Source organism: Balaenoptera borealis, assembly GCF_965194805.1.
Source record: "Balaenoptera borealis genome assembly, chromosome: 7".
Taxonomy (NCBI): domain Eukaryota; kingdom Metazoa; phylum Chordata; class Mammalia; order Artiodactyla; family Balaenopteridae; genus Balaenoptera; species Balaenoptera borealis.
In genome coordinates, this window is record NC_138864.1 from 100,248,826 (window position 1) to 100,273,646 (window position 24,821).

At 37.5% G+C, this 24,821-nt stretch overlaps 1 protein-coding gene across 4 annotated transcripts in view; it reads right to left on the reverse strand.

Annotated features, from left to right (window-relative positions):
* Window positions 1-618: 618 nt before the first annotated feature.
* TSPAN12 (tetraspanin 12) overlaps window positions 619-24,821 on the reverse strand; it is a 67,604-nt gene continuing 43,401 nt past the window's right edge. For all 4 annotated transcript variants that reach the window (XM_082400133.1, XM_082400136.1, XM_082400134.1 and 1 more), the window contains exons 7-8: window positions 21,121-21,264; window positions 619-2,834 (exon numbers count right to left, since the gene is read on the reverse strand). In XM_082400133.1, the coding sequence (XP_082256259.1) occupies window positions 2,529-2,834; window positions 21,121-21,264 (450 nt within the window). In that variant the 3' untranslated portion in view covers window positions 619-2,528. The remainder of the gene's footprint in view (window positions 2,835-21,120; window positions 21,265-24,821) is intronic.

The window sequence follows — 24,821 nt, forward strand, 5'->3', positions numbered from 1 at the left end:
TGTAAACTGATACAGCCACTATGGAGAACAGTATGGAGGTTCCTTAAAAAACTAAAAATAGAATTACCATATGACCCAGCAATCCCACTACTGGGCATATACCCAGAGAAAACCATAATTCAAAAAGACACATGCACCCCAATGTTCATTGCAGCACTATTTACAATAGTCAGGTCATGGAAGCAACCTAAATGGCCATCGACAGATGAATGGATAAAGAAGATGTGGCACATATATACAATGGAATATTACTCAGCCATAAAAAGGAACAAAATTGGGTCATTTGTAGAGACGTGGATGGACCTAGAGACTGTCATACAGAGTGAAGTAAGTCAGAAAGAGAAAAACAAATATTGTATATTAATGCGTATATGTGGAATCTAGAAAAATGGTACAGATGAACCGGTTTGCAAGGCAGAAATCGAGACACAGATGTAGAGAACAAACATATGGACACCAAGGGGGGAAAGCGGGTTTGGAGGGGATGAATTGGGAGATTGGGATTGACATGTATACACTAATATGTATAAAATGGTTAACTAATAAGAACCTGCTTTATAAAAAATAAATAAATAAAATAAAAAAATTTAAATGTAGACATTATTTATAATTTGGGCTTTTATTTTTTTTCACTGAGCTCATTACAATATATGCTTGTTCTTTCTGTGACTATAAGATATGTCAAAAGAGAAGCAGCCAAATTTGACTAATTATCCAAATAATTCAAATAATAATCACAGCTGTCTTAATTACTTGGGCATTTGAGGTGAAATTATGGGAAGTTGAGTTGTTAAGGAAATTAGAAAAAGGGATGCTTTTGGTTCTGATTGAGCAAGTTATCTACTCAATTTTTATTTAAATTATGGAAGAGATGAAATCTAGCAGTTGATTTCCAATATTGTATTCCTTAGACTCATTTTCTTTTAAAAATTACTTTAAGAAACTGGGATATGAAAACATTGAGAAGATAAAGTGACATAAATGGGCATATGTTTATATTGTATCAGACAGCTACATTATCAATTAGCTCAAAAATCAAACTTGAAATGTAAATGGGCACCTCTTTGTCATTTCTCAGTGAAGGCACATACTCTTATAGATTACTTTTGGATTTTGGAAATAGTTATTATTACTTTATTCAACATTTCTTCTCATATTTTCCCCCTTGCTAATATTTTTGAATGGTGAAAGGGCTTACAATGTATAAAAATTAGACACAGACGAATTTTTACTCTCTAGAAAATATTTATTGACACGTTTTAATTTTCTTTCCATTTTCTGAGAAATAAACATAATACACAAAATACAGTAAAATGCACTTTTCCCATTTCAAATAAATATAGTTTACTCTTATAAAAAATTTAATAATCTGTGTAATTCACCATAGTATCTTAATCAGTGAAGTAAGGCAAAGAAAATCTCTAGCTAAATTGTCACTTATTTTTATGATTCTCTCAACTTTTTGCTGGGGAAAAGGAAAACTATTCTCTGTAGAATTATATTGAGACTTGGAGACTGCCACTTCTTGTTTGGAGAAAGCAAAGATAAATTCCTTTACAAAGTGTTTAGTGTCAAAAAGAGTCTCAGTTTGGCAGAAAGATAATATCCAGGTCTTTGCTGAATGAACTAAGTTATATGTAAACTTTTTTGTTAATACTTCCTAGAGACCAGACTACATTCTGAATTATAATGATTCCTTTGTATCACACTAGTCATTTTTCAAAATTAGTGGTTAAGTATTTAAATTAACAGTTATGCATGTAATATAAACCCAAGACAGAATTTTAAAGCTCTATTAACAGGAAAGGTTAAAAACAATGCTTCTATACAGGACGAATGTATCCATTTCACAATTATTATGCTTAATGTTATAAGAACTGAAATCTACTGAATTATACAGACTTAACACAGACTCATATACACATATATCCCTGATCAGTTTAAGACAATGTTTAAGTTTGCTCTTGTAAGTAGTAAGAATATTTTTATTAACCAGCAAAAATCACATTTAGGTAGTCACCAATCTTCAGAGTGTACTTATGTATAGTCTATTTACCCTCAAAAGAATATATCACCAAGTAATAAAAGTCATTAGTACTGTCTAACTTCCTATGTTAGCAGTTATTTGGAACTTTATATACTAGCAAGCTTATGGAAGTGAATCAAATTTACTGTAGCTCCAATCCCACAACAGCATGGCTCGTTTACATGGATGCAGAAATGCTGATCAAACTATGCCAAAGCATAAACCTCAAAGCATAACTGTGTCCAGTAAAAATCTTACACAGGCTATAAAGTGGGTATTAGATCAGTCCTCAGCATTATAAAGGGCATCAACTATTGTCCAGGTGGTGCCTTATAATATATATACTTTTCCCACTTTCTTTTAAGGGCTGGAACATTATGTGCTTGGGTATCCTTTTATGGCAACATTTTTATTTCTACACATTTCTGAAACGGTTAAGTGTGTGCTCAAAAAATTCACAAGTCCAATAAAATAAATTTGTGGTTTCCTTCTTTGACAGTCTCTATAATTCCTCCATCTCAAAGTGTGTGTTAAAGCTGTTTGCCATGGATGTGTGTTCAAAGATCCTTGACAGGCTTGGTTTCAACAGTTCCACTGAGTGACAAGGCAGGTGCTGAGTGGTGTCATTCTTCAGGGCCGTCATTTGGTCTGTCCCAGGCTCCCTTCTATCATAGTAGAGAGCCCAGAGCAGAGTAATGGTGAGAATCATGGCCAGGATCTGTGTCACTCCAATGGAGATCCCCAGGAACCTGAGCACCTGCAATTGTTTGGTTCCTCTCAAAAAAGAATACATCTTCTTCCCACAACCCTGTAAAAGAAATAACACAGTCAATGTTACTTTGGATGTGTTACAGTGGGTCAAAATAGTGAAAGCAAGTCATCTGTATCAGTTAGTGGAACCAAACGACTTGAGTTATAAACTTGAAGACAGTGACTCTCAACAGGGAGACCCTATGAGCAGCTGGAGGGGAGATAGAGGTGTGCACTCTTTGAAAAGCCTGCCTATGTGATTCTGAAGAGTCTACTCCTTCTGCTGGCTTCCCCACAATCTGAAATTGAGAATCACTGGTATAAAATACAACATCTAGAGCAGGGGTTGGCAAACTTCTTTTTGTAAAGGGCCAGACAGAAAATCTTTTAGGCTGTGCAGGTCACACGGTCTCTACTGCTACCACTCGTCTCTGCCACTGTAACAGGACACAGCTATAGACAGTATGTAAATGGATGGATGTGCCTGGGTTCCAATGAAACTTCACAGATAAAAAGTAGGCCAGATTTGGGGCTTAGGCCATACAGATGGTTGACCCCCTGATACAGACTGATCTGAAATTTTTTAAAATAATGTGTCATTATTATTATTATTTGTATTCACTGTTTGATTATAGCTCATTTGGTCAGAGATTTTTCCTCAAAGATCAAGAATGTTTCCCCATTCTGTTGCTGAAACTTGCCAGTGAGTGGAAATCAATCTGTTGCCTTCCTCCTACTGCACATGTGTGCACACACTTCTGTCCACTGCCTGTAGCAGAAATACACATGGGGGAATTCCTGTCATGACACCAAGTTTTAATTCTACCAGGTAGGGGTTTGAAAGGTATCTTTAGCTCCCCTTCAGGCTAGAGACAGCTGACTTCAAAAGATTAGCAAGGTTTCTCTTTGTGCTTAGTTTTAAGTACAAAGGCTAAGGAGTGGCTATGGTAGATATAGAAGAGAATTCTGACAGAAGAGGAGAGGAGGGGAAAAAAAGTAAGAGAAAGAAGAGCCATGACTGAGGAAAATGGGGGGCAGGAGGAAGCAAAGAAAAGAAGGTAGAATGGGACTAACAATTGCCATAAGTGACCTATTAGGTGACCAATGCACAGGCTACTTGCCTTGTCTCTAGTGAGCCCACAGCATAGAAAAGATCATTCACCCTTCAAAAGGGAAGCTGAATTTGTATTTGTATGGAAATATGTATGGAAATATGTTAATATAAATGTTTCAGACATTATATGAAATTTCTAAAAATCTTATATTTGTATTTGTATGGAAATATGTATGGAAATATGTTAATATAAATGTTTCAGACATTACATGACATTTCTAAAAATCTTATATGTTCTGGTATAATGTTATAAGTCATAATCCTAGTTATTACTTTAAAATGTATATCTCAGAAATAACTAATTTTCTTGTCAACTGCATTATTATGAACTTTCATCAAATCTTTAACAGTGGTCATTTTTAAGTCTTTTGTCATTTACAGACAGTTCTGGGTGTACTCTGATGCTTTTGCAAATATGTTCCTATAAAAGGCTTTCATCTTCAAGAAATTCATGGAAAAGACTCTGACAAGTATAGGTTTCTGGTAACTGACTGTACTGCTGAACTGAATGAATAAGCATTTTCAGAACTCTAATGAAAACCTGATGAACTCATAAAAGTGCTAACAAAAGATCAAGATGAAAAAAAAAATTAATTACATGGGACTGAGTGAACTGATGAGGATGAGTATAATTTTTGTGACTTTCTGTCTGAATTAAAAAAAAAAAAATCCCACAAGGACTCAGAGGCAAAGAATATACAAATCAATTTTCACTGCAAAGTAAAGGAGCTGTTACAGTGGAGGATTACTGGACTGAATGTCAATATTATGACATAGTATGAGTGTGTTTCATGTTTGGTAATTGCAATCATTGTTGTTTTTGTTGTGGTCATCCATGTACAATGCTTGGTGTCAGTCTATTTATCTCTTGTAAAAATAAAATACAGTGTGTGTGTGTGAAAAAAAAAAATCTTCAGAGGCATAAGAGAAGATTTTATGTTCATGAAAAAGAATAGGGTACTATAAAAAGGAACATTTAGAGAAAAAAGATAGAAGGTTGGAAATTTACATAAACATACTACAATACATAAAGTAGATAACTAATAAGAACCTACTGTATAGCACAGGGAACTCTTCTCAATATTCTGTAATGACCTATGTGGGAAAAGAATCTAAAAAAGAGTGGACATATGTATATGTATAACTGATTCACTTTGCTAACACAACAGAAACTAACAGCAGAAACTACACAACATTGTAAATCAACTATACTCCAATAAAAATTAATTAAAAAAAAAAAGGGAAGCTGATTCTAAATTAAAGTGAAAAATCTAGAAAAAGTTAAAATTATAATAAAATTCAAGAACTTTGAAGATTCTGAGATTTTTCTCTATTTGGATGGTAACAAATTAGCCTGCCACAGTTTCATGGATGCTGCAGAAGACAGAGACAAAGGGCTTTATTACTTATAGCGATAGCAATAGCCAGGGTACATGCCAGCTCCTCAAGTCCCAAGGGCAACATGAAGAAGGCCAGATGATGCCTGCACACACAGAGGATTACATTATGGGAAAGGAACCCCAAGCTTAGGGAACCCTAATATTTTATAATGGGCAGTAAGTACACCTGCCTCTCATATTGGAGAGAGACATTATCTTCATTATACTAGACAGTAAACAAACCTGCCCTCTTCTCTGAAGGGAGACACTGTCTATCTTCAAGGCTGTTTTCTATGCAAACACCCTTGAAAAGACAGGCCGGAACAAAGGCAGCCAGTCTCTCTGCTTGTAAGACACACAGAAATGCAAGAGACCCATGGAAAATTATCTCCCAACAAGAACTCGACTTTTTGAAGCTTTTATTCTGAGTTTGGGGTAAAAGTGACTCAGTGCTTACCCTGCTGAGGCAGCCACATGAATAAAAGGAAATTGATAATTATTAAAATAACTGCCTCCTTGTTTTATTCCCCAGATTCCATAAGTAACTAAATCAAGGAAAGCAAGACTATTGAATCAGTTGCTAATTTGTGCATTATACTGGAGGAGAGGAATGAATAATATGTAATTCTTAGATTTCCAAAGACACTGATCAGTAAGCGTACCCTAATAAGCCATTACTCTCAAGAAATAAAAATCATGTAGAATTAGTCACAGACCCATTTCAATAACTACCTTTTTTGGTATACTATGTAATGCAAATTAACAGCAAAACATTAGCAAAGTTTCATCAATTTCACCAAAAAGGAAGTTAAAATATTTATAATTAATACTACTGAACACTGGTTTAATAAAATCACTTCTCTGGTCTTCACACCTATTTAATACATACACACGTGCATGCACACAGGCACACACACACACTGTGGGAAACCAAAATAGATGTCACAATCTCCGAAGTTCAAATATTTTTCAAAGAGTTCCACTCAGGTAGTCTATCAGAGCCCATTCACTCTTATGCTTATGTGTAATTCCAACAGGCATCCTTATAGGACACCATATAGATCATGACCTGCAGAGTCAGAATTGTGAATTCAGATTCCTCCTCTGCTACTTATAAACTATGTGACTTTGGGAATGTTACTTAATCTTTCTGTGCTTCAGTTTTCTTGTCTGAAAACATGAATGATAATAGTGCCTACCTGTTTGGGATGTTGGGAGAATTAAATGAACAAGCACATTTAAACATTTAGAATGTGATCTCATATATGGTAAGAGCTCAGTAGGAATCAGATGTAACTGGTACGTCAGCCCACAGAAGATTAGAAAGCACAAATTAAAAGAGATGCAAAATCTATGAAAAGCAGGTATTAATGGGCAAGAAGGAGTACAACACCTTTTTAGAGTATAAAATACCAAAAGCACAGCATTGTGTCACCACCGAGTATTAATGAAACAGTCCTTGCCCACAAGAGCCAAGGTGGCGGTCACTGTTTCTCAAGACAGTGACGTAACTATCCAAAATGATTTTTGCCACTGAGATGATAGATCATGAGCCTCGTCATGAAGCAGAGAAATCTTTAACATAGTTTGAAAAGAGACACACCAAAAATACTTAATTAAAAGGGTTTAGCTTCAGCCATTTGGGAAATTAATTTATATTAACTTATCATTTAACATCATTGCTAAGTAATGCAGCACCAGATTATCAAATCCATCTTTAAAGAAATTGATATAAAATGGTTTTGCATTGTTTAGTTGATTCCTTAACTATGTTTTCAGTATTTATTACAAAGATGGTTCTTTAATGAATAAAGAATCAGCATGGGCATACCAATATGTTGGTAATGATAATAATATTAAATTCCACAATTAAAGCTAAACTACTCATGAAATACATATGCTAATGATTCAACCCTGTGAAATGCTGTAAGTCAATTATTGTTTGATTTCTACCTTTTCAGTAGTCCCTGGTGCTTAAATTTTACCCATATAGTTCTTCCTATTGGTATAAGATCCCCACCCCTTTAGACTAATTCACTCTAAGCTGAATGTGCAGAAAAGGTAATATTGTTTTTAATCTGTGACTAAAACAAAGCAGAGATTGATAACTAAGCTACAGTCTACTGTGTTTCATATTTTGGCATCAGGTAAAGTCTCTTTCAATTTTATTTTAAACAATCACATTTACCAAAAAAAAAGGTACAGTAAATTATATCATCTAGGATGGTTTGGGAATGTGATACATTAGATAACACTGAATGTTCTAGAGTGGGAGGGGAACTTGGAAGTCAATAATTCAACTTTCTAACTTGTAAAAATTGGCTAAAAAGCACTTCTACAGTGCCATCCACAAAACTGGCAGAGAAATGACCTCTGAATAGTCTCTCCCCTACATAAACAATGAAAGCACTAGCAAAAATAGTAAGAATCAACTTTTTTAGAACTCTGGAAATTAACCAAACACTTGCAGCAATCTGGGGAGCATTTATTCAGGAAAAGCACCTGAATCTCAGTAAGAACAGCAAGCTTTGTGGCATTTTAATTTGCCTTACTCCCATCTCCCCTCCCCAGCTCTGCAGGAGCCTTGAAAATAAACAGCCGACGATTATGGTAAAAACCCGTGGTCTGGCAGCCACCAAAGGCAACAGAATAGGGTTGGAGCTCCTTCAAAGCCCCATTCTCAAAGAATTGTCATTATTTGTCCTATCTGGTGGTTCCCTGGAAGAGCTCACTTGCAAGGCTGTCTTTATTTGACTTGACTTGCAGCTCAACCAGGGCGACAGCCTTTTCCCCTGGGAATATTTGTCAAAAGCATTTAGAGGTAACTGTTCAACACTGAGGCTGCCTGAGGTGGTGGATAACAGTTGCACGCAATGGACTAGTCAAAAGTTTAAAAGGAAAAACTGGAGAATGTGAAATCCATAGGGGGTTTGGCAGAGCTCTAACATATTTGTGGGGATCTAGAAAGTTACACATGTGAGTAGAGCTCTGCTCAAGCCCAGGGCTGTGCACAAGCTCAGGAAAGACCTAAAAAGGCCCAAAGATCTCACTTCTGGTTAACCTTGAGGCTCTGTACACCCTTGGCAAAGTCTGGGAGACCTACTGGTTCCAGGTATCTAAAGGAAACTTCAGTTCGTTCATTTAAGTGACCACTAAGCTAAGTGAGCCGAGATTTCAGTAGCCACACAGGACAGAGAGAGTACAGACTTTACAGAATTAGTTCAGAAAAGTAATTAATGAACAAACACAAACAACAAACTTTGGGGAGGGGGGAGAATCTGATTTCCAAAGTTGCCACATTATATTATTTTAAATGTCCAGCTATCAACAACAACAAGAATTGTAACACATGCAAAGAAACAAAAATGTATGGCTTATACACACACACACACACACACACAAAAGCCATCAAAAAAAAAAAAGCTCTTCTAAAGAAAAGGACTCCCTGCTTCACTAGACAGCCCTTTCCACACCTGGACAACACTAATTCTTAACAAGCATTTCCCTGTTGAAAACTGTCTTCCTAATAAGGATGCACTAGTCCTAATTCTGCTCTTAAGTGACTTGTTTTCCAGAAGGCAGAGAGCCGTATTTGAAGTGTCATCACTTTCCCTTTAACCACTCACTTCCCTAAGCTGAATATTCCTAGCTCTTTCATGTTTTCCAAATATAGACACTTCATCATCCTGATGATCTCTTTCTGGATGGTGTTGATTTTGTCAATGTTTCTTTGAAAATAAAACTGATTTCTAACTCTAAAAAACTAGAAAATGCAGTGAAATATTAAGACAATCCAGACTGTTGTGAATGTGTCTGGACGCCAGTGAAAAAAGCTTTTCAGTTCCACCAGCAGAGTGGACATGGGATTGTATCAATATCGCTCACAGTCAGGACCTGGCCTCCTTAGAGATCACTGGGCCCGAAGATTGTCTCCATGTTGAGGTGGGCAAGGGTCGTTTATTCAAAGCAAAGGTTCTAGCTAGACTCCTCAATTTTTATAAATAAGTCAGTCTTATTACTTCCTCATTTAGTTTACAAAGATAACCCTCAAACAAGACAGAATTTTAGTATTTAGTTTAGTACTAAGTTTGTTATCAGAATTCATTACATTATATTTTATTATTCTCTATCAGGAACTCCTCAGAAAGAGGTGTTATCTACAGATTTAAAATAAATGAAATCAATTGCTGTCTCTAGGTACTCTAAATTGTATCCAAATGTCAAACCAGACCCCCGAATTCTGCCACGCTGGAATGTATTAACCTGTGCCCTTGCATATTATTTTCCACTGAAGTGTATTTTAATGTTACTGAAGAACACCATAAGAAATTTCTCTACAAAATTTGTGAAAAATAATATTGAAGATATTTTCCTAGATAACTTAGAGTAGTAGATATAAAATCCCACTTGAAAAAAATATTTTCGGATTTTGCTCCCTTTGAAAAATCAGAATACTTGCCCTCCACACATTAAAATGATGCAGGTGATTATGTGTCATTTCACCTGGGCTTTCAGAAAGCTCAGGGGCAAATACGAAAGTCAACCACAGTTATCCCATTCGCCTTCACATTAAGCATGTCTAATTACTCTTTCCTTAATCCTGACTTTCCATTGCTATTTATGTAGCTTTCCCTTCCAGTTTTATCGAGGTATAATTGACACACAGCACTGTATAAGTTTAGGGTGTACAGCATAATAATTTGATTTACATACATCATGAAATGATTATCACAATAAGTTTAGTGAGCATCCCTCGTCTCATATAGATACAAAATAAAAGAAAAAGAGGAAACATTTTTTCCTTGGGATGAGAACCCTTAGGATTACTCTCTTCACAACTTTCATATACAGCACACAGCAGCGTTAATTATATTAATCATGTTGTACATTACATCCCTAGTACTTATTTATCTTATCCAATGCTACTTATTTGTATTATTCATCCATTGTATCCTTTTGTTGTATGCTGCATTAAATCCTTTAATAAAAACAGATACAAAGTATAAATATATAAATAAAAGCACAAATCTCTCTACACGGCACACAATTTAATATTTCTCTGGTAACTTAGGAGGCATTGTAGAAACTTGCAGCATACTAGGTATCATGCTGAATTCCAGTGAACTATTTACACAATTACTTAAGGATTAACTTTCCAAAAGAATATTCCTCTTCCCGAGAAGACAGTATTTTTCCAGATTTCTGTGTATAAAATAATTGTCTGCCTCAGCCACTCTTTAAATTCTTTGTAGAAGCAGCTCCAGGGTTTACTGTCCATTCTGCATCACCCTCTTTGAAGTAATTCAGTCTGAACACAAGTTGTGAACTTATTCTGAGCCAGTCAAATAATCATGCATAAGGTTTACACTTTTCAGGGTAAACTAGGATGTTTTTGTTGAAAAGCAAGACACTAAGTCCAGAGAAGAAAAAATGGAAATATGTCTCTATAATCTATTGTACTGTTCATAGATATTTAGTTGCATAAACAAACATTTCTGTTGAGTGGGTCAAAAGGGGAAATAGAAATGTTAGAGTTCAAAACTGCATTCCATTTCACAAAGGTTTTTTTATTCAAAATAGGAAGGAACAGAATTTCATTTATTTGCTTTTCTTAAAATAAAATACTCTGAGTTGATTTATCCTGAATATGTTTTCTTCCTAGATAAAGCCACATTAATAACCTCAGATAATTCAAAGGTATGAATAAGACAAGTTAGCTAGTCTACTTTACTTGCTGCAATATTAAAATTCTGGTCAACTGTAAATAACAACACTACCTTTTTATCAGAGAAAAATCACTAAACCCCATATTTCCTGGAATCTATTTGAAGGCATGTCAGGATGCCTCATTTCACTTGAGGAAATTATACACTTGAAATTATTCTCTGATCTGTCTCCAAAATGAGTTTCTAAAATTAGAAGAACCCCCGTGGCTTTCCGGTACTCAATATTCACAAGCCACATCAAAAAATTAGGCAGACTTCTAATGTGCTTATGAAGATAAAGTATAAATAAAATCTAGGTGCCAATATATGCCAGTATTGATATTCCTGTCATTGATTTTTCACAATAAACATAACTCCCAAGTTTGAAATGACTGTGTTAATTATCAGGTACAAATATATAATATTCAGACCTATTTATTTTAAAATTGAAAGCTGAGTGATAGCAGTTCATGAGTTCATGAGCTTTAAAGAGGTTGGAACAAAAGTTCTCCACTGATAATCATAAGCTCTGCAGGGAAATACATCCTTCCTTAAAAAAAAAAAACTTCAACAGCAAGTAATAAAATTCACTACAGGATTTTCTGTTCTCTTAAGAGTAAAGTTAGCCAAACCCATACATAGGAAATGCAGTAGAAAAAGTCTTCATGTATCTCAAAAAACAACAGGCCCTCACATCTCATTTAATCCTCACAAGTTCCCCATTAGAGAAGCACAATCCTCAAGTTTAAGTGACTGTGTTTATTGAACATTTGTCATTTTCACCAAAGATATGTGGTTATAAAGAAACTAGCTTCAGCAAACTCAGAAGGTGGTATTCTCCCTAGGGAGGTGAGGTCCAGGGGCAGGCATTCCCTGCCTCACTGAGCAGAACATGTACAAAGCCCGCATCAGACGTCTCTCACTGGGCCCTTCTGTCCCCTAAATATTTGTCCTTAAGAAGTGGGAAGGTGTGAAAACAAGCAAAGTGGGAAACCACATGAAGTCCCCAAAACCTTGACCTAAATTCTACCTTCAGCCAACACAAATAGAACTAGAAAATGTGCATTTTCCTGCATTACTATCAAAATTCAGGGCAATTTGGTTAGTTAAAAATCTAATCATAGATCACTAATTTTTCTATTTACTCTAACAAATATGTTAATAAGTTCCTGTTATTGTCATTAGCTACCACCATGCATTGAAGATTTGTGTTTATTATGTGCCTAGTGGTTTGCTAAGGGTTTCTTAAGTAGCTCTATTTATTTTTATAAAACCATAATGAGGTAGGTACTATTATTATCTCATTTAATAGACAGGAAAATTGAGGTTTAGAAGTGAAAAAAAATCTATAAACACTCAGCTTGCTCCTCACCATGTACTCCACATCTTGAAATTTTAGTGTCTAACTGAAGTATGGGCTTTGGAATCAAACAGATCTGAGATTAGACACTTACTAGCTCTATGAAATTGGACTAGGTCACCGAGCCTCTTTGTGCCTCACGTTTCTCATCTGTAAAATGGAAATAAAAATACTGTACCTTCACAGAAATGTTTTAGGGCTGCAATGATGTAATGTATGTAAAATGCTTGCTCACAGAGTTGTGTATGTGTCTCCTATTTGAAAAATCCAATGTGTACTTTTCAATCCCTAATTTACTTTAACTCTCAGCTATTACTGTAGTAGATACTACAAACCCATACTATTCTAAGGGCTGTAAACATGCTAATTCACTCACCAAACAACCTGAGATGGGTACTCTGGTTATCCTCACTTTACAGGTAATAAAAATGAAGCACAGAGAGGTTTAAAACTTGCCCGAGGTCACACAGCTAATAAGGAGTAGAGGGAGGGTTTAACCCAAAGAGTCTAGTTTTGGAACCTAGCCTTAACGTCTGAACCACGTTTCCTCACTAAGGAAAACTCATTCTTAGAATCCTCTCCTTCTTTGACTTTCAGGACACTGCTTTCCATTTCTTCTCTACCTACAATAGGTGCCTTCTCCACTGCCCTTATGGGTTTCCATTTCCCAACTTCTGTCCTCTGCTGCATACCTTACACCATCTCTTTGTGTGGTCTTACCTCCTCCTGTGCGTGTATTGCCTCGTACACACTGATAACACCTGGAAACTGTCAGTCCCCCCACCTGCTCTAGGCTGTTCTCTACTCTTCATGGTAGGTAGCATTTTCTAGGGGAACACAGCCTCCTAGCCAGAGACCACATTTCCCAGCCTCCCTTGCAGCTAAGCACAGCCATGTGAGCCAAGAGAATGTGAGCAGAGGTGCTGAGGGCAGAGCTTCGTGCACTGGACGTTCTCCTTCCTACTTCCTCCTCCTCCCAATTAAGTGGAACTGGAGGAAAACAGGGGCAACTTTGGAAGACAGGTGTCATAAAAGGTGATGCTATCTCACCCCTGGGTCCCTGGGTGAACTTGTGCAGCAGGTTCCCTGGCAGCCTGGACCAGCTGAGTGGTGCACGAGAGAGAAACAGAGTCCTACCTCATCCAAGCCATTGTATCTGGAGTTAGCACTTTCCTAATTAGCGCACACAAAACCCAGATCTCTGACTGAGTTCTGTCTCCTGAGCTTCATACTTCCTACTGGGTTTCTGCACATGGAGGACTTGACAGGAACCTTAAACCCAGCATTTCCAAAATGGAACTAATCAAATCCTATCACTCCCCTCAATGAACAGCTTTCTCAGCTCTCTAGGGTCCAAGTCAATGTCAGGTGTCCTTGTCCTTGCCCCTTCCCTGTCACTCGCTCCCCACACCCACCCCAATCATCATTCAGTTCATTCTCCCTCTTAAATATCTTTCATATTCATCTCCTCCTTGCCCTCCTCAGTGGCACACCTGAATTCCAGCCCTTATAATCACTCACAATGAATTACCTGCACAGTTTCCTACCTGATTTCCACCCCGTCAAGACCCAATTCTCAACTCAACTCATGCTCCACAATGCTGACCTAATGACTTTTTAAGCACAAATCTAAAATTGTTATTTTGTGCAGTACTTTTTCAGGTTAAAATATTATAATGGCTTTCATATCAGTACCTTCTAAAGGCAAAGTTTGCAAGTCTCTACTAATAAAGCACAAGAGGAAAAGTTGTTTGAATACTGAATAGGTAACAGGAAGCTCACAACTGAACTACGTTGAGAAAGAGAATGAAAGAAAAGAAGAAGGCATTTGTATACCTGAAGCAAAACGGGCAGAATAGTTCAAGGCCTGATTAGATCAAGTGAAGCTTGAATATAAAAGGGATTCATCCCCCCTCCACCAAGACCAAACTTGTCCTACAGGGCTTCAGATGATAAAACAGATATCACCCCAAGTCTGAGTCACCCTGATCCCTGCCAGCAGTTACGGAGGAGATAATGAAGTCAGCAGAGAGGCACGAGGGAGGGTCTTTGCCTTTATACAAAAGAACCCTGAGAATGGAACTTCTTAGGTATATTCCATCTAAATAACCACTGGGCTTGAAAGCTGCCTATGGTTCACTATCTGGGCAGGAGATTCTTTGTGTGTTTATCGAGAATGGAGCTTCATTATTAATAAATCAGAATCCCATGACAACTCCGTTCTCAGTTTTACTTTCCTAACAATGTCTCAACTTTGTGAACCTGTTTGTCGCTTCATTCTGCAACTACTCACAGACTTCAGGATAAAATGCATGCGTTAGCAGGACACACAGGGCTCTTCATAAGCCAGCGTCTGCCCTGTCCAGCCCTCCTCATGCCTGGGCTCCCGCTGTGCTGTCTGGCTTCCAGCTCTAACTCTGCACCATTGCCTCTGCCTGAAATGCCCTTTTGGGCCCCATACCACCCAAATGATTTCTGCAACTGGCTAACACCTGCTTAGCTTTAAGATTGGAGGCCCAGTGAACTACTACCCGCTCCGTGTGCTACCGCTGCACATCTCAATCGCAAAGACAGTGGCCATGAAGGACTGCCCACCCAGTGTCAGGCTCCTTCCTGTGTCCCAATCAAGATCATCTCATTCCTACCTCTTCTTTTAGCCACTGATGTGAGGATCATTTCTATGCAGATGTGATCAAGCTCACATCAGTGCAACTGGATGGTACCTGGCCAGGGGCCTAAGCTGTTAGCTCTTGCTTCCTGCCTTGGGCTTCTTTTTCAACACTTGCCCCTAATTTTGATTGTTTGGGGTGTGGAAATTTACTTGGTCCCAAGAAGAATCTCACTAGCAGCTTAAGAGCAGGATTCCCTGGGAGAAAAATAATCCATCCCACAACTAGGTAGAGATTGCCATAAGGCCACACCCCCATTTCCCCACCATGTCCTTTTGTACCCGCAATACTCTGTCATGTTTCTTCCTCTGGCTCAGAAGTGCTGAGATAATATTTCTACGTGTAGGATGTTGTGTGTGAAAATTATAAAATAAAAGTTGTTTCTATTAGTCAAAGCAGATATATAGTACTGACTCACCTTTCTAATTCTAACAAAGATGTTGACAGAGGAAGAGTGTTAATAAAAAGTGTTGAGGGCTGAGATACTTCCCCCCAGAATTGTACATGGATCATAAAACAAATATCATTTGCCAAGGACAGCAGCGTGCAAAGGAGATGGGTGAGGAAGGACCTCCAATCTGGGTGAGGGCTGAATTCTTAACTCTCAGCTCACAGAAAGGTTAATACACAACTGAGAGAATAAAAACCTCAGACAAGCCATCCCACATGGTCACCATGAGCTGCCCCCAGCTTTAACCTGGGGGAGCACCCCTGCATGTCCATTTACTATCTGTGAGCATTGGAGACCTATACACACCATCACCATCTGGGTTCTTCATCCGGCAAGTCAGGACTCAGAAAGATCGCATCCCCTTCACATTCATACCCCTGCCCTCTTCCATCTCTTTATTTGTATGTAGAGGTTTTCTGTTACTCAGAAAAGAAATAAACAGCCTTCTAAAGAGGCAGAAATGGTGTGGAGCAAAATCATTTGCCGCAAAGGAAATTATTAAGAGTATTTGATATTCAAACCCAATACGCCATGGAACATATCAAGACTAAGCGTCCAAAAAGAAGTGTCCCAAAGGCACACAGCTTCGTAGAAACCATCTTTCTGTCCGGCCCTTACATAACCTCTGTGAATAACTCTTCTGAAGAAGCAGTCAATCTCTTTTAACAGTAGTTTTTCTCCTAACTACAAAACAAAGAAATGTGGTTTTGGAAGTATATTTTACTGGACTCTCTCCCTCTTGGTTTTATATTTTGAGTTGGTCCATTTGAAGTAGGGCCTGTTGTGAGCTTGTTTACATCCATTTATTTTTCCTGAGGTGGCATACAGAGGAGGAAAATGCCATTTCAGTTTCTTTCAGAAGGTGTTTTTGCTTCTTTTCCTATCTTAGAGCAAACACTGTAACTCTTCCCTACAACTGTGGTTCTTCACACTTTTAGGTGTGGAGCCCCAAGAAAAGCTGATGAAAGCTGTGGATCCTACCCACTGAAAAATGCATATAAAATATCAAAAACAATTTCAACAATACCACTTTTCTCTTGAAGCCCATCCAAGAACACAGGTCCATGGGCAAGGGGTTAGAAGTCCCTGTTCTACCAAAACTTTTTTTCTACCAGCCTTCTTTATTCTTTCTCTCTTCTTATTCTCCAATCAAGTCTAGAACTTTAGTATCTGATAGGATGGAAAACTCGGCAGGTGAAAGAAGGAAGAGACGCATCTCAGTCCTGTATTTTACCAACTTAAACTCTGAGTCTGAGGTTTTGCTGAAGCCAAGTCTCACACCCACTATTTAGAAAGTGTGGTTACACAAACAGTCCCAAAAATTGCAGGGTAGGAAGCAGTCAGGAATCATTGGTCCAGGCCACCTCCGGGGGGCTTTTACACTGCAGTTCCCTAGGCTAAAAAAATACTCTTCAGTGGATCTTTGCATGGCTGGATCCTTCTCACCAACTGGTCTCGGCTCAAATGTCACCTCCTAAGAGAGCCTGTTCCTAAACATCCTATCTTAAATAATTCCCTCACCAATAAAGCCATTCTTTAGCACATGACCCTGTTCAGAGTCTTCAAAGTGCTTACCGCCACGTGAAATGATTTTTTATTGCTGTTTTTTTCTTGTTAAATGTCTATATCCCTAACTAGAACATAAGTTATACTGGAGGAGAGTTTTTTGTCTGAAACATTCTCCATTGTATCTTCAGCATTCACAATAGGACTTGGAACCCAGTAGGTACTCAAAACTGTTTGAATGAATGAATGGGATAGAACAAAATTGAGGGTCAGAGACAGTTTTATCTGTGGATTTTTAAATCTGTACTTTTAAACAAGTGGATAGCTCATTATGGATATTTGAGGAGCTGTGTGCCAAATCCAACAATACCACTGATGGAAATGTTTTTAAAATGTGCGATTGTTGCTATATTTCCGCTCTGTCATTTTTCACAGATTTCAAATATGTCATAAAATATGACATATGGGTCAGGGACCATGCAGGCCACCAGATGGTTGAGAATGATTTATTTCCTTGATTTCAGACTACTGAAAAAAGACTGCAGGAAGAAAGTCAGTTCTTATCTCTAAGCTTACAGAATATGAAAGATAAAAGGGACCTTGAAGTTCATCTAGTCCAGATTCACTCTTAATTTAAAAATCCATTCTACCCACCAATGACATAGTTATCTGACCTTGACTTTAATATTTTTAGTGATGAGACACTCACGATTTTATAAGAGAACCTTTCTCACAACTGGACGGATTTTGATGAGCAAGGTCTTCCGTCTATTGATTCAAAATTTCCTTCCTGTAACTTCTGGCCCTTGGAGCAACAATGAATAAGTCTAGTTCCTGTTCGGAATGATGAACTTTGAAATATTTGAAGACCTCTAAAATATCTCCTTTCAGTACTTGCTACTTCAGAATAAATTTCCCAAATATCAACAGCTGTCCCTCACTTGTTCACCCTTTCAGACCCCTCATCTTTCAGGTGGATGATCTCTCGGCACACTGCAATGAGGAAACGTATGCTCTCCTGGGCAAAGTGGAATTAAGTCTTATTTTTAATGATGGATTTAATTGTACTTTTGCCATAAAGCTACTAAGTGATCCACTTTTGTAAGTCAGCTATGCATATAATTATGCACTATGTTACCAATATCAGCATCTGTTATAAATTGTAAAATGCAAAAGCAGATTACTCTGATATAATGAACTTCTGTCTCTGCTGGAAGTCTGTAAAGAACATCTCGTAACTGATAATGTCAGCTTGCTTTTCAAAGTCTTTTGATGAAAATATGAGAAAACTTTTAAAATAATGTGGGCCATCAATTTGCACTTGCACAGTAGTGTGGTTTCTTTTAATCTTAAAATTCAGGTAACAAGCAATTATAGACATCCTGAAATTAAAGTGTCTCATTATGAATACTATTAGCAAAAGTGAATTGCATTTTTAAACAAAAAAATTTTATTAAATGTTTAATTGACTGCTTTTCAACTAAATAATAAAACTGAAGTGAATCTGTCCACACTCAGACTTTGTGGGAAGATATGGTAAAATCATTCATGTTTTGTCATTCTCAGGATCAATATTGGTTATAATCATGTTACCAGTATTAATCACTAAAGAAAGTAGAAATTATTATATATGTAGCCCAATAATTCCCCATATTGACTTGCCACTCCTAAAAACTAACAAATGGATTAAGTTCACACTAAGAAAGTGGATAGGTTTCAATTCACATGTCTACACTTATATCTATACTGTAATCCTCTGGGGTTTTTTGGTTTTGGATTTTTCTTCAAAATGGTTTACTATCCCAGGAGGAGGCTCTCCCTGGGGCTTACATCTTAATAAATAAATGTCTGTCTGTAATCATCTGTTTTTTAAAACCTAGTGGTAAGTTATAATGTATCTGAATATCCACAATTACATCTGCATCTAATATTATCTTAGAAATATTAAGCTTGATTTCCTGTTTTATGAAATCAATAGGACTTTAACTGGTGAATTGTTAGGTGACCATCCCTACTACAGACACCAACCAATATTTACCTTTCACTCAGAAAAAAAATGTAACATAATCACTGAGGAACTCAGAGACACTGACTCAATAATTCTTCATTTAATATACAATATCTTGTATATTCCTTTTCATTCAAAGCCAAAATGCTACTAAGCATAATATGTTTAAAATGATAACATCCAAACACAATACTTCCCAGTAGTGTGAGGCATGACTATAAGTCTTTTGATTATCTTTTAAAATAAACACCTGAGTTATTCAGTTGCTTCAACAATTCTTGTTATGAGATAAATTTCATCCCCTCTAAATTCATATGTTAAGTCCCTAATCTCCAGTACCTCAGAATGTGATCTTATTTGGAAATAGAATCCTTGCAGATATAATTAGTTAAGATGAGGTCATACCGGAGAAGGGTGGGCCCCTAGTCTAATATGACTGGTGTCCTTATGAAAAAGGGAAATTTGGAGACAGATGCAAACAGGGAGAATGGCATGTAAAGACAAAGGCAGAGATCTGGGTGGTGCTTCTACAAGCCAAGGAACACCAATGATTCCCAGCAAACCACCAGAAGCTGAGGGAGAGGAATAGGCATAGATTCTTCCTCATATGCCTCAGAAGGAACCAACCTTGCTGACACCTTGATCTCAGACTTATAGCCTTTAGAACTCTGAGACAATAAATATCTGTTGTTTAAGTTACTCACTTTGTGGTACTTTCCTGCCCTAGAAAGACTAACACAATTCTGAATCTCTTAAAGATATCTGGCACTCCTCTTTGTGGCCTGCCTTCAGAGCCCAAAGCACTTTATTTTGGATATCCTTAAATGTGGCAAAGGCTTGTCCTCTAAGATGAATTTTTTAACAGTCAAAAGTTATTCATCTCTAAGACATGAAAGAAATGAAACATTTGTGTGGGTAATCCAGCATCTTTTTTCAAATTCATTAATTTACACTATAAATTAATAAAACTGATTTTCGTGCATCTCTACAACTGACTTTGGCAGGCAGCCTAAAAGATGTTTTGAACAATAACAGTATTTCTAGGGAAAAACAGATGTGTGTGTGTGTGTATGTGTGTATTATATTATGAATGGTGTAAATTGTTACTTTATGTTAATATGACTTGTGGTACCCAGATACTTGACTGGTGATGTATCTGGGAAATGATCCCAGCCCATCAGCCTGAGCAGCTTGCCTTCCACCTGATTTACCTTTTGAGCTTCCATTCTAGATCAAGACTACAATAAAACCTCCTATAAAGATGGAGCTGTCTTATATCTGTGTTGGCCTACACAGGAACTGCTAGTCTCAAGTGGCTGTTGAGCCCTTAAAATGTGGCTAGTGCAACTGAGGAAACGCAATTTTTATCTTATTTTATTTTAATTGAAATAGCCACTTGTAGCTATTGGCTACTACACTGGAATGGTGTAGCTCTAGATTTTAATTTGAAAATAGGATTCCCCTGCTAACAAAGTTTGAAAATCACCATTAAAAATGAAGGAATAGGAAAGCTTCTGCTAACAAAGGAATAACGGATGATTCTGATGAATTCTCCCGGAAAACATAAATATGCAAGTTTCTTAGCCACTTGATAACTGACTTTAATCCCACTGAGCATCTAACTTCATTAAATCAGCTAAAACTAACATCACTGATCATTAGCCAGCAGGGGGACCTGAAGAGTCGAGGACAGCATTTTCTCTGGAGAGTGGAAGGGTTTCTTGGGTTTCTCTGGGTTTTGGTTTTTTTGTTTTTTTTGTCCACCCCCCGCCCCCATGTTTTAGTCTATATGGAAGCCCTAAATACACATTCTGCTCAAGAACTGCAAACCTTGTCTTCCCGAATGTCCAGAGTTAGTCACACACTCTGCATGTCTGTTTTTAAAGCACTCTTAGGAAGTGGCAATAGAGCTAGATTCTAGACAATACAGTTCAAAATCCAATTAATTCTAAAACCTAGTCTTTCTAAATTTACTTTGTTAAAATGTGATTAGTATTCAGATTTTTATATTAACTTTTAGCTTTGTCCTCTTTCTCCACATTTCAGAGGCAAAAAATTTTCGGGTCCCTCATATTTAGACAGAAGAGGAAAATTGCATTGGCATGTTGTTGATTCTTTACTTCCATGATAAGTTAATGACACATGGCCTTACCTCTTGATAAAGGTCACTGAGATCTTCCTGGTGGGCCTGTTTGGAACATCCTGGGAATTCCCTAACACAACAGGAATCTGGGGGCCAGTCCATCTCTGTCATTTCCAGCCAGTCGGTGAAATAGACAACTCCACAGCACTTGAACTGCAAAAGAATGACTGGTCAGGCTCAGAAACAACAAAAATATTTTCTTAACTTATGGGAGACTGAACGTTAGATTTCTTAAATATTTGCACCCAGAACTAAAGTCACTTCTGTCATCACCTAATGATATGTGCACGTTTTATGTTGACAACAGAAATGTAAGATAGGACTCCATAATGGAACACTTCTGAACAATAATGCCCATAACACATGAAGACAGAGCAGGCATGACTGAGTCTTACCTCCCCCCAAATGTAAAATCCTCTACAAGTGATCATATAGCAGCAAAGTTAATACACACTAACAAAACAAATAGCTGAAATCTTATATTTAACATTAAACCTCTAGCTACTAGGGAATAGTTGATCAATCTATTTGCATATTGCCTAGTTACCAACTTAACCGCTTAACAAATTCAAATATTATATTAAGTTTCTGCAATCTCTGTAGAAAGATTTTTGGCCAACAGCCCACATCACAGAGATTACCCAACTTGATTCATTAACCAGTAAATTTCCAAAAATTTCTGAGATGTAGACATAGGTTTGGTCAACAAATTTTTATTCAACTGAGTGAGAATCTTGAAAAAAACTGTCATATTCTATCACCATAATCTCAGAAGAAATGATGTGTCTTTAGTGTCAATAAAGTTGGATTTAAGACAAACTATGTGGTCTTTGTTTCTTTTTAGTCTCATTTCACCAACTATTAACAAAAACCTTCTCTGGCCAAAGTTTAGAAACCCTGCTTAAGGACGTATGTAGATGAGATTCAGAGTAATTAACTATGAAAACTTTCTGTCGTTGGGTAGAGGGCGGTTACTCTTCCATATAGTCAAAAACAAGGGTTATGAATGGGCAGTCACTGAGAAGAATTTTGCCAGGAGTGACTGGCTTTGCAAATTATGTAGCCCAACAAATCAACCTGTGTTCAGGATTAACACTGTATTGTAAAATATCACAATCCACCATTTCAAAATTTCAACTAAAATAAACTTTAAAGAATTCTGAACTTCTTATGTAAAATGAAACAAGGAAATACAAAAAATGATTTTACATTTTTTCACTTGCTTAAATGTCTAATTTTTAAAGAGAAAAAAAAATGGTCATGAAGAACCTAGGGGCAAGATGGGAATAAAGACACAGACCTACTAGAGTATGGACTTGAGGATACGGGGAGGGGGAAGGGTAAGCTGGGACAAAGTGAGAGAGTGGCAGGGACATATATACACTACCAAATGTAAAATAGATAGCTGGTGGGAAGCAGCCGCATAGCACAGGGAGATCAGCTTGGGGCTTTGTGACCACCTAGACGGGTGGGATAGGGATGGTGGGAGGGAGGGAGACGCAAGAGGGAAGAGATATGGGGACATATGTATATGTATAACTGATTCACTTTGTTATAAAGCAGAAACTAACACACCGTTGTAAAGCAGTTATACTCCAATAAAGATGTTAAAAAAAATAAAATAAAATAAAAATAAATAAATAAAGAGAAAAAAATCATCTTGAATACTATAAATGATGAAATACTGATGCTATGAGTAATACTAAAATTTTCCAAGAAACTTTTAAAATAATTTTAGTATTTCCCTCTTATAAATTTGTTCTAAAATCCACAAATACACCACAAACATCACCAATGAAGTCCAACATAAGTTAACATCATGTATTTTACATAAGTCATTGAGTATCCATAAAAAATACATGTAGTAAAACGACCACTTTCTAAAGATCATAAACTACTACCTTTCCAAGCCAGTCTTTTTAAATCCTTGCACGCAGAAGAAACCTACTTCTCATTTCCTAATGTCATGTGTTTTTCTGTGTTGCTGACGGAAGGACAGTTCTTGGAACACGTTCACTCCGTCCACAATAGAACAGCCCATTTATCTGGCCTTGTCAGGAAGTGAGGTGCTCCACACAAATGACTTTTCCAAATAACTTATGCATAGCATGTTCTGTGCCAAATGCTTTTTTTATTTTAATAAGTCACTGAGATGTTGCTTTTTATATGATTGTTTTCCTTCATCAATAGAAGATACTGAATTGATACTGAAAATTTTCCTGGAAACTCCCTTAAGCAAACCCATTCTTCAGCCACGCATGACTATGGTCTACATCTCCTTGGAGTCTTGCTGCCTCTTTTAGAGCCACATTGTGAGATGGGGCGACTCTTCTAACATGCTGTCAAATCGGAAAATTCCACCACCATTTTACCTAAGCAGAACCTGAGGCTCTAAGGAACAGGACAAGTAAGTTGCCAAGATCACAGACCAGCCAGCGGTGGAGCCTATTTGTTCTCAAGCCTATACTCCAACCTCTATGTTAGAATCAATAAGTAAATACAGTTTTTAGCATCAGTTTTTTTAAAGGTATTAAATAAACATCACTAGGGCTTAAGTGAGAGTCCACTAAAGTGAAGTACATGCCCAGAACTGCACCGAATGAGGAGTCAGGAAAACTGCAGCCTGAGAAGGCTGCTCTACAATTTATTTTGGGAGAAGGTGGTTAGCTGAATTGTGTCCTTCCGCCCCATCACCAAAATTGACGGTGAGGTTCTAACCTCCAGAATGTGACCATAGTTGGGAAGAAGGTCTTTACAGAAGGAATTAAATTAAAATAAGGTCATAAGGGTGGTCCTAATCCCATCTGACCTATGTCCTTATAAGAAGAGGAAATTTAAACACAGACACAGAGGGAAGATGACGCAAAGACACAGGGAGACGACTTCGGCTGTCTACAAGCCCAGGAGAGAGGCCTCAGGAAAAAAGCAATCCTGCCGACGCCTTGATCTCAGACTTCCAGCCTCCAGAGTTGTGAGACAATAAATTTCTGTTGTTTAAGCCACCCAGCCTGTGGTACTTTGTTATGGCCGCAGCCCTAGCAAACTAATACAAGGGGCTTTTAAAAACTCTTTCAGGAGGCCCGGAGGTCTTCACCACCTCCTTTGGAGTGAAATAAGCCTACGATGTAGAGGAGGGAACTTACCATACATCAAATCTAAAAATACGTGCGCTATCATTTGTAGCGCTGTACATTGTCTACCTAGGGTGGCGCCCTCTTTCTACCATTAGAGAAAAACTCATTTTGTTTTTTAACCTGGATTATCATGGTCCACATCACAATTGTCAGAAGATAAAGAGCTCTGGGAAGCTTCCACTCTGGGCAGCAGCTGAACACAGCTTATTATAAATTCCCTAATGCTTCACTTATTTTCCCTTCACGTTGTTTTTAGTACAAATGAAGAGTAAACAAACAAAGTCAGGAAGCAGTTAAATAAACAGGAAATCTGTGCTGTAATGATAATTTTCACCATCTCAACAACTGTAACACAAAGAGCCAGATTTGGAGATTATCCTGGACTTGAACCTCTGCCTGTATCCAAGACAGAGTAACTGAACAGGGAGCAGGACATCTATTGTGCAAGACCCTGATTCTCAAATGCTTTGGATCCCAGCTTTAAATGCCAGTAAAAGAAAGAGATAGACTTGGTCATCTGGGAATGTCACTCCAATCGCAAGGAAACTGCTTGGGAGAAGAACTTAGTCTGAATCA